This window comes from Rhipicephalus microplus, chromosome 9 (assembly GCF_043290135.1).
Source record: "Rhipicephalus microplus isolate Deutch F79 chromosome 9, USDA_Rmic, whole genome shotgun sequence".
NCBI lineage: Eukaryota > Metazoa > Arthropoda > Arachnida > Ixodida > Ixodidae > Rhipicephalus > Rhipicephalus microplus.
In genome coordinates, this window is record NC_134708.1 from 66051535 (window position 1) to 66067844 (window position 16310).

The following is a 16310-nucleotide window of genomic DNA, read 5'->3' on the forward strand; positions in this document are numbered from 1 at the left end:
CATCTGTGAAACATGAATTATAAAATGTCGAGCTTTTCATGTATGGCTGAACATAGCAGACTTATTTAAATCGCGTCTGTTATATGATTTTTCGATAACTCGTGAATACCTTACGTGCACAAGGCTCGTCATTTTTGCGAGCGATATTGTAGAGTAACATTTTTTACTGTTACAGTTTTTGGAAGATCTTGAAACGAACTTCTGAGTATGCTGTGTCTTCTTTATGTGTAAATAGTGCAAAGAAATGACAAAAAGTTGTTAATACTGAATTTTCACACTCTTTCATCACGTTCAGACTTTACAAAGGTCGGATGACCTATAAATATAGCCACCTTTAAAAGCATCAAAGTAATGCTTAGTTAATGTAGCTTGTAACAATCCGGAGGCTAAGCAATGAGGATGCTTTTTGTGTGTGCACAGAATTGTCGTTAGTGTGTTCTGTTTGCCTTCTATCAACTCACACGCACACAATCTTGCATGAACAGCAAGTTCTATGAAAGTATCGCGGTCGTGTTTGCCAAGCGATGGTGTTTGTTCATGAATAGAGGACTCATCATTTCTTCGTTAAGCTGCCTGACACCTAGTGAGTGCAGTGGGTGAGCGTGATTGTCTTGCCAGACGTCAGTTACAGTAAAACGGCAAAGTCTTAGTTTATGGCTGAAAAATATTGTTGTTTGCAGTGTGAATATCTCTTTACGAGGACATCAACACTTCAAATTGAATTAAAAATTATTATGACTAGGGGCAGACTTTCTCAAATAAAAAACAGTACATATGAACGGAGAACATAGAGTTGCCAGTGATCTGATTCTCCATAGAGACTTTGCGCAGTACATGTTCTGAAGGTTTTGGTGTTATGAAGTATAGCTATGTAAATGGCCATCAGGATCAAGGATGTTCAGACAAAGCATTTGGCATAAAATATTAAAAATTACATATCTGCGAAGCATGAGCTGAGAAGCTTTTGCACAGGGGCAACTGATTGATTGATTGATATGTGGGGTTTAACGTCGCAATAACACCATGTGATTATGAGAGACACCGTAGTGGAGGGCTCGGGAAATTTCGACCACCTGGGGTTCTTTAACGCGCATCCAAATCTGAGTACACGGGCCTACAACATTTCCGTCTCCATAGGAAATTCAACCGCCGCAGCCGGGATACGAACCCGCGACGTGCGGGTCAGCAGCCGAGTACCTTAGCCACCAGACCACCGCGGCGGGGCAGGGGCAACTGATAATTGCTATTATTGTTGATTGTCGTGGGTGACACAATATTCAATGCACTCTTATATTTGTGCATCTGAGATTGAACCGTTGTGTTCGATGAAAATCAGTTAAAGGTTTATAATAGTACCACTAAATACTGTTTTTTTGCAAACCAATATGGTATTTCCATAAAGTGCTTTTGTACCTCCTCGTACCAACCATCATTCTTTTTGCGTTCATGAGTGAAAATACCCAATGTGTCTATTAGTTTATTCTAAAGCCCTTTACTTCGGCCATTTAGCTTCCCTATTATTAAAAGGTCTGCCTGGCACTGCCAGACAGCCACAATGCGGGATGTAAAACAGATCCAGTCATCGTATTTGTATAGTGCTAAAAACATGTTGCTTAAGATAACTATTTATTCAAATTACATGAGAACACAGTCTGTATCACTTTTGCTTGCTAGGGCTGACCTCCAATCGTTAGCTACACGTAGAAAAATAGCTCGCTTAAAATTTATTTATGACCTGTATCATAAAAACTACAAGCTGGATCCCAGTGTATACCTGCGCCCCCCAGGACGAGTATCGGCTCGTACCAATCACTCATTTTCTGTCCAAGCTTATGTACCGCGGGTGGATGTATTTAAGTTTTCGTTTCTGGTGCGATCTATTGTTGACTGGAATTCGCTTCCTCCCGAGGTACTTACAGGTTGTAGATCCTCACAGGATTTTCAACGACGGCTGGACTTGTTTTTTGCCTAACATTGTTTGTGTATTGTTAACCTGTTCACCTCCCACCCCTGCTACAGCCCGCAAGGGCTAGCAGTATTGTAAATAAATAAATAAATAAATAAATAATTATGAAACTGATTTTTACGCCACAAGGCTAAACACGCCACCTTGTGGGGTGTCAGTCTCCATTTTGTAACAATTATGCAAGACATGACCCAGTTCGGAACGGAAGAAGGGCTTTGAAAGGTTGCCACAGAGCGTAGCCAGCTTGGTTGAATGATTCCCCTTCAACTGCTCCTGCCTACTAAAGCTCCCGCAACACCCCTAAACAGGGTATCATGTAATATGCATTCTTCAAACCAAAGACAACTGCACGGAAAACTTTGTCTCAACGAATACTATCTACCTTCACTGTACTGTAGTAGCACTAGTCTAGCGGGGTAGCTTAGGTGTACCTTTCTTCATGTAAGCCTATTCACTATATTTAACCAATGTTCTATATAATATTGGCACTACAACTCTGCATCCCTTTAAAACAATTTAGCGATGATCTTTCACTTGCTTATTTATTCTATACGTGTCATCTCCTACTACAATTTTAACAGTGTTATGCTTTCACTTACATATCTAATCTACAGCAGACTTGTCCAATTGAAACATCCTATTTAAAAGGTCCCTGTTGTTGCATATGAATGCCCTTAAATTATTGTTATCTTCAGAACGAAAAAGCTCTAATATTGAAAAATGTTGTCCACTCTCACGTTCATTTTGAGACCATCTCTCTACATAGAGACATTAGTTAACTCAATTATTGTGATATTTTCTTTCCGGAAACACAAATTCATTAGCAGGAAGGTTTAGAAACATTGCAAAAGAAACCGTCATGTACAGAGAGTTCTGCCAGAAGCGAACGTCAGGTTGAAATTCAACAACAAAAACTAAGGAGAGAAACTTGACGGAAGCATCTATAGTTTTTTTTTTGTCATCGTGACCAACTCAAGCAAGCAGATAAAGGAAGCCAACCAGGCAAAAAGAAGGAGTGAGAGCTTGTGTAGGGTTAGAAAGCTCTAAAATAGTAAACAGAGAATGGATCCCGCCATGACGTTTCGGAAACGAAAAGAGAAACGAACACACAATCATACCGAACTTCCTGCATATGAAAATCGAATCTGCATTTTACATATTACGTGAGCAGCATATTGCCATTAGGCTTCGCAGAAGGATATCGAACCCTAGGTATTGTTTGGTACTTTACTGGTGAATTTTACGAGGTATTGAACGATGGATGGAATGAAAGAAAATCTTTATTTCCGTCCTTCAAGATGCGCTCAGCGCGTAGTGGGCGTCTCTCACGTAGGGACTGACAGGGAGTAACTGGCGGCCGCTTCGTGGGCCTGCTGGACGGCCCGGCCCATTGCTTGTCGGTGAGAACTGAGGTCCTGAGGGACTCTCCCACTTGTTCGAGGTAGAGTTGAGAGGAGTGTTTTTACACTCCAGGAGCGTGTGTGCGAGTGTCGCTGTGTGTCCCCACGAGGAGCATTGGTCGCTGCGGTATGAATCAGGATACTAAACGTGCAGCTTGGCAGGGTTTGGGTGCGTGTGTGTCAGTAATAGGCGCAGAGTTAGCGCCTGAGGTCTGTTAAGTTTTGGATGTGGAGGTGGAAAAATTGTGGCGTTCAAGGTGAAAGTGCTTTGTTATGGGCACATTCTCAGAATTCAGTGTGGCAAGGTACTTTCCCTTGAGCGTATAACCGCATACCATGGTTGATTATATTTATTGTGTTCTATTGGTGACCTATCGTTTACATCAAATCGCCCATTTGTTACAGGTGATTTATTCTTTACATCAGATATATACAGCTAAAATAGGCATTAAAATGGTATATGCTCAACTAAACAACAGTAAATGGCTCGTCTGCTTTTTATACATAGTAGATAAAGTAACAGATGCTCTGCTGGTATTCTACTTTATTATTGAGAACCTTCAAGTAAGACTTAGTGAGATTAGGAGTGCGTCTACGTTTATTGCACAATCAGGTAAACCTTGAACAAGCATGAGCTGAGATGTTGTTGCAGCACCAAGGATGCCATGGTATTTTTAAATAATTATGCTAAAACGTCATGCCGATCCTCAGCTTTCCGTATTATGTAACACAACCATGCCGTATTAGACATTCGGAAGCTTCGCCGGTACAGTCGAAATTGCCGGATCCCTCCACTTCGGCGTCTCTCATAATCATATGGCGAATTTAGGATGTTAACATCCAAAAGTCAATCAAATCACCAGCACAATGAGAGGCGTTCAGAAGTCGGGTCATGACCTTAACGATTAGCTCCAGCAGCATTCCTGTGGGTATCCTTTATTTCAAACATCAGGTGCAGCGCAGTGCAGACCTTCCCAAAATCTTGCAATGAGTTCGTTTGCACTAAGAAGTAGTACGGTGATATTTCCATTTCAGACATAGTTTCTTTATTGTGGTTTAACGTTCCCGAACCACCACGTCATCATAAGAGACGCCGTAATGAAAGGCTCCAGAAATTTTGACCGCATGGCATTCTTTAACGTGCACCTAAATTGTGAGCGAGAATATGCACATGAACTTCAAGCATTTTCGCACCATCGAAAATGCTGCCGCCATGACCATGAATATGGCTTCTTTTCTTCTGCACCACTTAGCGTATGTTTGTTCTCGCATCTTGATATTTCAGCTGCAGCTGGCGATGACGCTGTGCAAGCGCGTTCGTGCTCATCGCGATTAAATCTCACGCGGGTTCATCGAAAAGAGCCAAACGGCCAACCATACTAGTCACATAGCTTCCACAGCGTTGCAGCTGATGCATGAAGCGAAGTATCACGGGAGGAGATGGTATAATCAGAGACGCCACGGTAAGAGATGCCTTGTCCTCACAAAGACATTGCACGAAAGAGACACGCCCGAACGCGTCCCGCTTAGCGCGGCACTTGCATTGTTTATCAGCGCCTCTAGAAGAACGCGCGCCAGCGTCTTTGGTGCGATCCATCGATGCGCGTGCAGTGGACGAGACGCCGACGCAGCTAGCGTCTCCACTTCAACTGCCGCTGGTACGGGTCCGCTGTTCAGACGCCGTGCACCGCTCGTCAGAGGAGGCAGCAGTCTTCGCTCTTGCGACTTTTTGGCCGAAGCGCATTGAAGTTGGACGACACCGAGGCGTTTCAACTACGCTCTTTACTAAAGGTACGCACTGTTATACGTAACTAAAATCAGTAATGCTTGCATTGAGCTGCTTTTATTATTCACTGCAACATTGCGATGTGTTTGGTTCTGTGTAACGCCGTGCCGGTATGGAATACCAAAGGTTTTCAGGCATTTTGCGTAGGAGCCCACAGGTGGCATATCTTCTTGTATAATACTTCATATATTTTATGTGTTGTTTATTAACGTCCGACTACAAATTTTTTGCTTCAATAGTGGGTTTTTCAATAGCATACGCGAAGCCAGCGGGCCATGTGGGCGTAGCGTATGCTTATCTCCGCCGTATGGGGTATCGCATAGCAATTGTCCTCCGCAAACGCTAACGCACGCTGGAGTCACCGCAAAAGGACTTTGAGAACTTCGTGGCCCGCACGCTATTTTGGAGTTCTTGTGAGTGAACTGCACATGCTAACGATGGTTAGCGTTATAACGCATGCGCAGTGGCAGCAGCAGCAACACAAACCTTTGCGTTACGCGAATGGAAAAGTGTTTATTGATGTTGGCTCCTGGTGATATAAATTTCATTAAACAAAATCACTTACATTTTATAGTATAGTACATAATATTTTCAGTGGTTAAAGACAGTTTTCTAAACAAATGATTCCCATGCTTTTCAACGTTGTATCCTATCTGTAAACGCGGCTTCCGTCTGCGGCATACCTGCTTCGTAGCGGAATCCGGAGTATTCCAACTCGTTCAATTGCGCAGTACACGGTATTCTGCGCGTTTGTAATTTTATGGCAGAGGGACGTGCGCTAAGTTTCTTCACGCTGCAAGTGCAGCTGAATGCCTTTGTTTAGTTACACCACCTAATAATGCTAATGTGAATGTTTCACTGATATATGCCCTGCACACCATTATGCCGGTAACAAATTTAAATTGTCTGTCTTGCATCCGACTTGATAGGACGTTTTAGAATAACGTTTGCCCCTCCTAGGGAAAAAGCTAGAGACTTCTGCTTCCCCGCACACTCGAATGCAGGGAAACTAGATGAAACCTCGACAACAGCACTTCGTGGGCCTCGCGGGCCACGATCGCCGCACGCAGTTTCGGATTTTCTGCTTGCGGTCCGCGAATGCGAACACCGACTCGCGTTACGACGCATGCGCAGTGGCAGCAACCGCACCGCAAGGGCTCGCAGTGCACTATTCTAAATTTTCCTAATCATTCATTTAATTTTGTTACCCTTCCTACAGGCTATTACGTTTCGGAGTAGAAGAAGAAATTTTAAGTGAATAAGTGCAGCTCCAACCACATAAACAGCGTTAGAGCATAACATCAAGTATTATAATACTAAGGTGTTATTTTTAAAAAGTCTTCATAAAATAGCGTATGTATTTTTTCGTTAGAAACTAAGTTCGTTATGCAGTAGTCAAACAAGCTTCATTTAGGCTACTTTTCTGAAAATACGCAATAATCTCTACAAAAACAAAGCAGTGACTGAAATGAGATGAGGTGAGCGTCAGAACAAAGGAGAAGTTCAGCCATGGTTTTTATTACTTGGTTTCTTGCTGATAGTGCATAGTTTTAGACAATAGCAAAGATTGTAAGTAGGTGAATGAAGTCATCTGCAAAGTCAATGAACAATCCACACCTCCTCTTGCATTGGTAATGCATTAAAATCGACATCCTCAGTTGTTTGTAGTTTCTTTTTGTGTTTTTTTTGTCTTGGCATAAACCAGACTATATACATCTTATTCAGAACACTGAGTCACAGGTTTATCAGTGTTTATATTGATTCTGTGCAATGCCCGTTTCCGAATATGTATCGTTTTTAGCTTGATTTATTCTTCGTTTACTTACATGCTTTAAAAATCTGTATCAATATTACTCTTGATTAATTAGTTGTTGGATGTGCTATTGTGTATGAACTGCTATGTAATGGCTTGCACGAGACATCATGCACGGAGCTTTTCAATGTTCTTGCACTCCACGATGGCGGCTTTGGTGAGAAAAAAATCTCGACAATGTGAAAACGATGACTTCGCAGGAGCGTCTTTGTGCATGAACAACGAAAGCACCTGGATGGGGTGTTTTGATAACGCACTTGCGGCATCGCAAGCGTTGCGCATCTACTGGCTGGGCTCCGAAATGGTGGTTTCAGTAACATTAACGCAAGTCATCTATACCCGTATATTGCAATGTCATCACGGCCATGTTAGTTCCTACCGTGGTTCCTGTCTAACAATAGTGGTAGGATACCAGTCAGACACCTTTCTTCGCCGTAGTACGAGCTCCTCGGCACTCACGTGAGCCCATGAAGTGTAGAACTGGCAAACCTTCTTGTCCTTCCTCTTTCAATCCTCCTCCTCCTCTGTGAATCGTATACACGCATAAACGTAATGTTTATTGTAATTACCATAGCAACCTAGCGTTTTTTGATGATCAATTTATACAAAGCAAGTTGTTTCTGTTCAGTGCCCAGATGGCCCCTGTGGTGAAGAGAGAAGCCCCCGAAGCACCGTTGGGGCTTTCCACGGTAGACCTGAAAAGGAGCAAAGAGGCGACAGAAAAGGATCTCCGAAAATTCATGAAATTCGTCAGGAAGCAGGTCAAGGAGCAGCAGTGGCCGAGCTGGTGGTCATGGAACAGTGAGTCGTAGAAGTTCGCTTTGTTAGCGCGCGCGAATCAGTTTTCTGTGAAAAATGTGCTGTCACATTATTGCCATGTGGTCATGACGGCGAAGAAGACTCCAGCACTATTCGACAATATCAAAATCTGTTTGGGCTAACTTGTGCCCACGAAACGAAAAGTGAATTCGCAAGCTTTCAAGGCTGTACATTGATAGCGGCCACAACAGCGTCGACATTCGAGGAATCTTGTGAAAGCAGTAAAGCGTGTCGGCTTTTTAATCCTGCGACATGAAAATTTTCACCGTTACTCTTGAACCCCGCATTAGTTGCAGAATGATTTATATCGTTCACGTGTAATGCACTGCAGTCTTATTGGAAGATTCTAAGACAATCAGCTAGAAAAATTTCAGGCACGCTGGCCATGTTGGCGAAATGCACTTGCCATACCTCTATTAGACCGCAACATGACAGGAAGGGGAAAATGAAAGCTTGCGATGAAAACAAAAAAGATGCCAGGCCTGCGCTTAAGCCGCAGCACAGTCATGGTTAAAGCTAGAAGAGCAGCTTTTCAGAGCCTTTTGAAAACGTTTATTGGATAACTACTGCACGCACACTTGCTTGATATACACTACGGCATTATTAATCAAAATTTTTGGGTAGTAGGGTGGCATTCGCTATGCTATTTTACGTCATTCTTCTGAAGAGCGTGGTGTCCTCTTAACACTTGCAAGGAATTTTGTGCCAATTGTCCATGCAGTGGCTGACGACGATGATGAATTATGGCTCAAGTGGGTATGCGCCACCGAACAGGGGGACAAGAACAGGCTTTTGTAATAGGTTGGCGCATCGGACGGCCCACTCGTTACGCTATTCGCATTGTGCGGCGACTGGTTGTTTTTCCACTGTTTTAAAACGCTTATGAGTCGTATTAACGTGATTGCTTTCCCGACATCAAGCCTATCTAAAGGAAGTTTGCCAACAAGTGTTGCGCACTGGCGTAGCTCAGTGTTTTTTTTTTCTTATTTCGCGCGATGTGGCTACGGACGCTTGCGGCGGCGGTTTCAGACAACTGCGCGTGACGCGAGTTGTGGTCCCAAAACAGGTTTCGTTATGAAAATACGTTAGCAGGGGTTATGTGTTCAGCCCGACGTTTTGACAAGTATACTTGTCTTCTTGCAACCCCCCCCCCCCCCGCCCCCCCCCACACACACACCCCGTTTACAAATTCTAGATGCGAAGGAAGTTATGGCGAGGACTGTGTCCGTCCCTCACACGTTCCCGTGCCGTACACCCCAAAGCGCATTCGCGCCCCCTCCCCTTCTTTCTTCTCTCTCCCTCTCTCTCCTGCAGTAATTCTCTACACCATAGGGAGCGGCGTGCACGACAAATGGTGCGTCAGCTGCATAATCCGCTGAAACACCTCTCAAGTTCCACGGTATAAAATGACGGAGTGCTTCCGCTCAATCCTCTCCTGTACAACAGCGCGATGAGGGCCAACGTCAACGCCGCCGCCAGTGTCAGCGTTAGCGCAAGCACAAACTCTCAACAAGTACACCATCGTCCACTCAAGCGGACCATGTCCCCGCAGCTTCGCATCGACAAATGGTTCCCTTTAGTGGAAGATGGTACATTATTTTCCACTGTAATAAGCCGGCTAAATTATAAGTGCTCTTGAAAATATCTGTGTGATGTCTCTGAAGACTGTATCGGGAAGCAGCCACATGGCATAGTTCGCATATTTCAGCTTGAAAGTTTTGTTGTACTCGTAGGCTGAAGACGCATTTTTGATAGGAATATGCGATGACTTCCCTCCCCTCACCTCTACGTACTCCCTGTTTCCAGATCTTGTAGCTTGACACCTCTGAGATGGGTCGCATTGCAAGAACCATTGATTAACATCTATTCACGGTGCAAAATAGCAGACTGCAGAAGAGTATTCTTTCTGAAGAGTTTACGCCAGAAGTAATCGGCTTGAACCGCAATAAATTTAGGTGGCCTATTCCACTGGTAAATATTATGAATACAAATATTTCGACACTCGTGGTCTTCATTTGTTCTCAACGAGGGGGCTGTATTTAGATATTCTGTACAGATTAGTTCGATCGGTTATACTTGAAGGATCAATATTACGGAAAAGCTCAAAGTTACTTCTTATAAAGTTTACTTTTGTTCCTCATAGCATGTGTTTAATTCTTGAATCGAAATTCGTAGTATAGCTGTGTGCTCTGAAACTCTTTGCTTTGTCAGTAAACTGCTGCATTCACAGTGAATGCACCTTGAAGAGAGAGGCAGTTTAAGTATAAAGAACACGTTGTGCCGGAAAAATGCGTATCAGTGAGTGCGTACCTTTTTTTTTTTGCAGAGGTTGAAGTTCTATGTAACTTGGGGATGCTTGATGTAGTGAGACTGCATATCATTTCATTGAGCCACACTTCTCTGTGCAATCTTGGCCCAGCATATACAAAGCTTGCGTTCATGCTAAGTTTCATAGCCTTTCATTTATAATATTGTGTGTATAGTGAGCGGTAGTGGGTTCGTAAACTGATGGAGCGAAATACTTAAAGATCAAAGTAATGAAAAACGTTCGAACACCAAACAAGTGGTAGAGGTTACCACCCCATGTGTTTCTCAGTTTTCATTATCTGGGCATGCAGTGAATAATCACCATGAAAACGCTTAGCATGATAGAAAGATTCAGTTGCGCGTCCGCAGCAGCCATGCAGACACGGCCTGCCAGCCATACACAATGGGAGGCTGCGTCCGTACAGCTGCTGCAGACTCGCAACTAAATCAGTCTAACATCATCGACTAGCACAAAGTACGCACTCTAATTTAAAAGAACTTTGGTGAAAGAAAAGGAAAGTGGAATGCCATGGAGCTGTGCCTGATATTGACTTATTCTGAAGGTGCCATCTTTTTCAACCCTTTAAGATATCAGGTTTACGGTACTGCTGCAATAAATTCTGATAAAGGCTGATAAAGGGTGTTCTACGCTCGCCTTCATAGCTACTGGCGGCGCTGTCTGACGCTCCCATGTTTAACGCACATATTTGCTCCATTAGGCAGACGGAGGCATAGCCACCGTGTTAGCTCAGTTGGCAGAGGATAGGACGTTGTATTGGAAGGTCGCAGGTATGGTGCCTGCCCACGGCAAGTTATAATAAATACGAAACATTTCTTAGCGAACTTCAGCGACTTTGAGCGTATCTATCTATCTATCTATCTATCTATCTATCTATCTATCTATCTATCTATCTATCTATCTATCTATCTATCTATCTATCTATCTATCTATCTATCTATCTATCTATCTATCTATCTATCTATCTATCTATCTATCTATCTATCTATCTATCTATCTATCTATCTATCTATCTATCTATCTATCTATCTATCTATCTATCTATCTATCTATCTATCTATCTATCTATCTATCAATCTATCTATCTATCTATCTATCTATCTATCTATCTATCTATCTATCTATCTATCTATCTATCTATCTATCTATCTATCTATCTATCTATATATCTATCTATCTATCTAATCTAGCCGCCAACGACTTTAAGCTCTCATTGCCGTTTCCATAATGGTATCGATACCAAACTTGGTATGGCATAACATGACTGCACGAAGAACGTATTTGACTAGTTCGTAACATGAAAATCGTGACATGGATGTCATCAATGCCATAGTTTACATATCATTGTTCTGAAGCTCTTGCGGTGGTTTCGTTCACATGGCATGTTGCAAAACTGATATAGTATGGCATGATTCCATCGCGAACGCAAGCGACAGACCCTAACAAAAAAATCATGACATGCGTGTCATGTAAAAACATCACTACATGCCATGCTCATGATGAGCTCACGGCCACTTCACTAGCGTCACATATACCAAATTTGGTATTACAGTACGTGAATGAATGACGAAGGTATGGGATTGGTGGCAACTTGATAACCACATGATGCGTTTCATGTAACAAAATGACTACACGCAACGCTCATTATGGGCTGGCACACATTCCGCTAGCTTCACTCATACCAAATTTGGTATTACGGGATGTGAATGGGTGACGAAGGTATGATACTGGAGCAAACATAATAAACATGAGATGCATGTCATGTAACAACAGCCCCGCCGCGGTGGTCTAGTGGCTAAGGTACTCGGCTGCTGACCCGCAGGGCGCGGGTCCGAATCCTGGCCTCGGCGGCTGCATTTCCGATGGAGGCGGAAATGTTGTAGGCCCGTGTGCTCAGATTTGGAGGCACGTTAAAGAACCCCAGGTGGTCTAAATTTCCGGAGCCCTCCACTACGGCGTCTCTGATAATCATATAGTGGTTTTGGGACGTTAAACCCCACATATCAATCAATCATGTAACAACATGACTACATGCTACGCTATTGATGCGCTGGTGGCCGTTTCGCTAGCTTCACATGTACCAAACTCGATATTACGCGACGCGAATGGACGGCATAGGTAAATGACACATCCAAACATGATACCACGACATGCGTATCATGTAACAACATGACTAATGCCACATTTATGATACAATCATGGCCATTTCGCAAGTTTCACATACGCCAAATTTGGTATTATGTGACGCCAATGGCTGACAAAGGTAGCTGACTGGTGCAAACATGATATTCATGAGATGCGTGTCATGTGAGAACATGACTATATGCCACAGTCAAGGCGCAAATACATTTCGACGTTACGCGGTGTGCGTACTCACCGGCGTTCGTTTCATCGGGTCACGCCGGCGTTGCCACGCCAGTCACCGGTCCTGCCATATACTCGCAGGCGCACGCCGCACTACCTTTCTATGACGCATGCGGAATTTCAGCACGTCCAGCGTCCTTCCGTCACGAAAAGAGGGAGACGCAGTGTTGTCTGGGTAATGCATCGGCGCGAAATGCCGAAATGCAGCATGTCGCAATTGGCGCTGGTTGTCGCCAGGCCCCGCCGACGAACGCTGGTCGCGCCATGCATCAGACTTTAGTGTGCTCGTATTTTGCTAGCGTAGCGTCGCTGTGCCCAGCGTGCGCGCGCGTCAACGCTACGATGGAGTATATTGGGTCCTTCATGATGCGCTCGTTGCCATTTTGCTAGCTTCACATATACCAAATTGCATGTTACGTGACGTCCATGGATGACGTAGTATATGACTTGGGCTAACATGATAATCCTGACACGCGTGTCATTTAAGAACATGACAACCCACCACGCTCGTAGCGTCCTCGCGGTCTTTTCGCTAGCTCCACATATACTAAATTTGGTCGATGACCAAGGTAAATGACAATCCAAACATGATAATCATGACACTGAAGTCATGTATGGCATCATTTACCTCCACCTCGTAACGTTGTGCTGATTTTAAAGTGACATATCAACATTTCTCAATCGTGCTTCACATATTATCAATCGCACTGTACGTGGGAAAACAATTTTTTTTTCATCCACGTTTATTTCTTCACATATACATAAATATGCTTCTAATATTATCTCCTATGCTTTCCTTGGCATGATTGTTAGATCTCGTGAATGTTGTGTCTAACAAAGAAACTAGCCCCTAAATGTACTCTTCTTTCCTTCTACTTTATTGATGGCACGCTGCAGGTGAACGACAGTCCCAGGAGAAGCAAAAGAAGCCGAAGACAGAGGCGGCTGCCATAAAGAGTGAGTCCAACGGCTGCCCAAAGCCTGTAGGCATCAAGAACAAGAACAAGAAACCTGAGCAGACTGTGGACGACGGCTTCGGCACCTGGTACCGCTGCGATTCGTGCGACAAGTTGTTTGCAAAAAAGCTCGAGCTGGAGTGGCACCTGCGCGAGCACACGGGCGTGCGCCCCATTCCGTGCGGTCTATGCCCCATGAAGTTTCTCAACGGGCGACTGCGGACCGCCCACCACACCAGACACCACGGGCTGAACTCCAAGTGGAAACGCTGCGACTGCGACTAAATATACAGGGCTAGTCAATTGTTTCCAGGCCACTATTTTATCTATTCTTTTGGCAGCGTGGTCTGAGACCTTTTCACCCCCCTACACAGAGACTGACCTTCCCGGAGTAATCTGAGCTTAAGGCTTCCTAGTTCTGTATGTCTACGCAGACTTGCGTTTGGTACGCGACGTTTACTTATTACCGGTTTTTCGGTAGCAGATTTTGTTTAGACTAAGGGCTGCAATCTCTATGACAAAGCTCAGGGTATAGATACAAGAACATGTGACAAGCCTTTTCTCTCTTCCGTATAACACTTTCGTTTGGCTTGTGGCTGTTCTCTACAGGCTGATAGACAAGCACCAGAGCTTTGAATTCTTTAGTTCATATGGTTCTTAGTATTCCGTGTAAGCTGGTGTGCGCAAATGCAGACAAGCGACAGGAGAAAAGAAGAGACAGGAACAAACGCAAATTTTCAGGCACAATGAAGAAAGGGCGCGTTATAGTAGAAATGTGGTCTAGTAAATATTGTAGTGGGGCGACTTTTTTATATTTTGTGTAAACTGGTGGCGATTGTCTCTGTCTCTTCGGTTGTCGTTTGTATGTGTTTGGGCACACCAGTTTACTGAGAAATATTACCCAACTCGCCAAGCAACAAGTTTTACTGAACCGCGATTCTGAGTGTCTCCGGCGCAAATTCTAGATTGACGGTGGCGGAAAGAATTTTATAGTATTGTCTGTATTCGTATTCAACTTGTTTGTAATTCATTTCTAATAAAGACGCACTCCTAGTAAACGTCACTTGTGTATGTCATTTCTGTGAACACACATGTAAGCAAATTAACCACGCTAGCAGAAAAAAGGCTGAAATGAAAGAGATATTTCAGCAAACTGTGTAGGTGCATTCTGTAGATTGGATTGATTGATCTCTTAGAGTCAAATATTTGGAACAAGGACAAATGAAGCAAGTACATTGCTGTATCTGATTTCCTAAATTTTCTTCTGAAGTTGTAAATACGTGAGTAAGCAGCAGCTACTGCAAGACGTGCTGTCGGTGCTCGAAAGACATGAGGCCTGTAGGAGAGGTGTTCAGAAAAATAATGTAGAAATCACGAGGTGGTAATTATGACGTCAGTCTGCTTTGGGGAACAACTGTGGATAGTGAACAAGACTTTTAGTTTACTTACTGTGCTGCACGCACGTTAGAAATATGCGTGTATGACCTAGAGTCAGCCAATACGATGTGAACGTGTCTTGGGAACGTAACAGCAATGTGCAACAAAAACGAAACAATTACTAAGGTGTAGACGTCTGTTTGAGTCTTGTGAAAAAATATTTGAATGAATGAGCGAACTGGAGAGTCGGACTTCAATTGCAAGCAAGACGAAATAAATGGGATGACTAAATAACATATTTGCTCAGAATTAGCTCCACTCCAGAAGTACCGAAATGTTCCGTGACAATGTATGGAGCCCATATATTCTGAGTGCATTTTCGAAAGGATGAGACTGTAATACCAGACTGCGTGTTTACCCGGACCTACCAATTGACTGTCTCGATAAAGGCGTATTCCTAACAAAAACACTGCCTTCACAATTTTGTTATTTATTAAGTGCATAAAATATCCTGTTACAGTATACCACATTTTCCAAAAAGCAGTTAACGTTATAGTAACCGCAGCATTTTTTAACGCCTTCACACCTTTCCTACATTTTGTGAACGTTTTCTGCTGTAGATGTAATAAGCCTTGTCATTTTTATTTAGCTGTCAAAGGTATCAGAAGTTACTATTATATCGGACGGGTCCCGTAAACGTTCCTGTCTCTATCAGCTGCTGTAAAATCAGGTAAGGCTAAGAAATTGAGGATGTCTTAGAGTTCGATAAATATTTGTGGCTGACAAGGACTGTCATTATTCTCGATGATGTCAAGATTTTTTTTCATGGTTTCAGCAACAGGAACATTAGAATACGCGGAAGAAACGTTTGTCTCACTTCACTTTCGCGAGCTCGCGGAAAGTGTGGGTGGGCTTCACAACAAACGCTGTCTTTGTTGCTTCTCTCTGTAGTTAACTAGACATATTGGTCCAAGCTCACGCCTCACTCGACATCGGGCCTCCTCAGACAACCACTCCTCGCATCACGCTTACGCAGACATAAGGGCGAGTTGTTTATATACAGCATGTATACGTCTCACGGATCGCAAATCTCAAAGGATCTCGAGCGTAATTTTTATCACGCTAGAATCCTACATTTCCTGACATTTTGAAAACTTTCTTTGAGACGCACAAAAAAGGGGGCGTTTCTGCACGCACTCGTGGTGTAGAAAAAATTTAGCAGATCCCACGTACAATGGAAATCGATGATATGCGAAGCACGAATGAGAAATGTTGATATGTCACTTTAAAATCAGCAGAACGTTACGGGGAGGAGTTAAATAAGGCCGGACATGACTTCCGTATCATATTTATTATGTTTGGATGTGTCGTTTAGATTCGTCATCTATTCACGTCAAGTGATACCAAATTTAGTATATGGGGAGCTAGCGAAATGGCCACGAGCATGGTATCATTGTGGTAGGATGTCATTGTCTTACATGACATGCGTGTTACGATTGTCAC

General features: G+C 43.4%; 1 protein-coding gene across 1 annotated transcript; it reads left to right on the top strand.

The window, feature by feature from the left end:
* Positions 1-4958: 4958 nt before the first annotated feature.
* On the top strand, positions 4959-14472 carry LOC142771857 (uncharacterized). Its single transcript, XM_075873766.1, has 3 exons — positions 4959-5157; positions 7594-7766; positions 13372-14472. Exons 2-3 carry the CDS (start codon positions 7601-7603, stop codon positions 13713-13715), a joined length of 510 nt encoding a protein of 169 aa, XP_075729881.1. The 5' UTR covers positions 4959-5157; positions 7594-7600; the 3' UTR covers positions 13716-14472.
* Positions 14473-16310: the final 1838 nt, after the last annotated feature.

Coding starts and splice junctions, on each gene's coding strand:
- LOC142771857 (XM_075873766.1), top strand. CDS start 7,601: ATGGCCCCTGTGGTGAAGAGAGAAGCCCCCGAAGCACCGTTGGGGCTT. Junction 7,767..13,371: donor GAGCTGGTGGTCATGGAACA/GTGAGTCGTAGA, acceptor GGCACGCTGCAG/GTGAACGACAGTCCCAGGAG.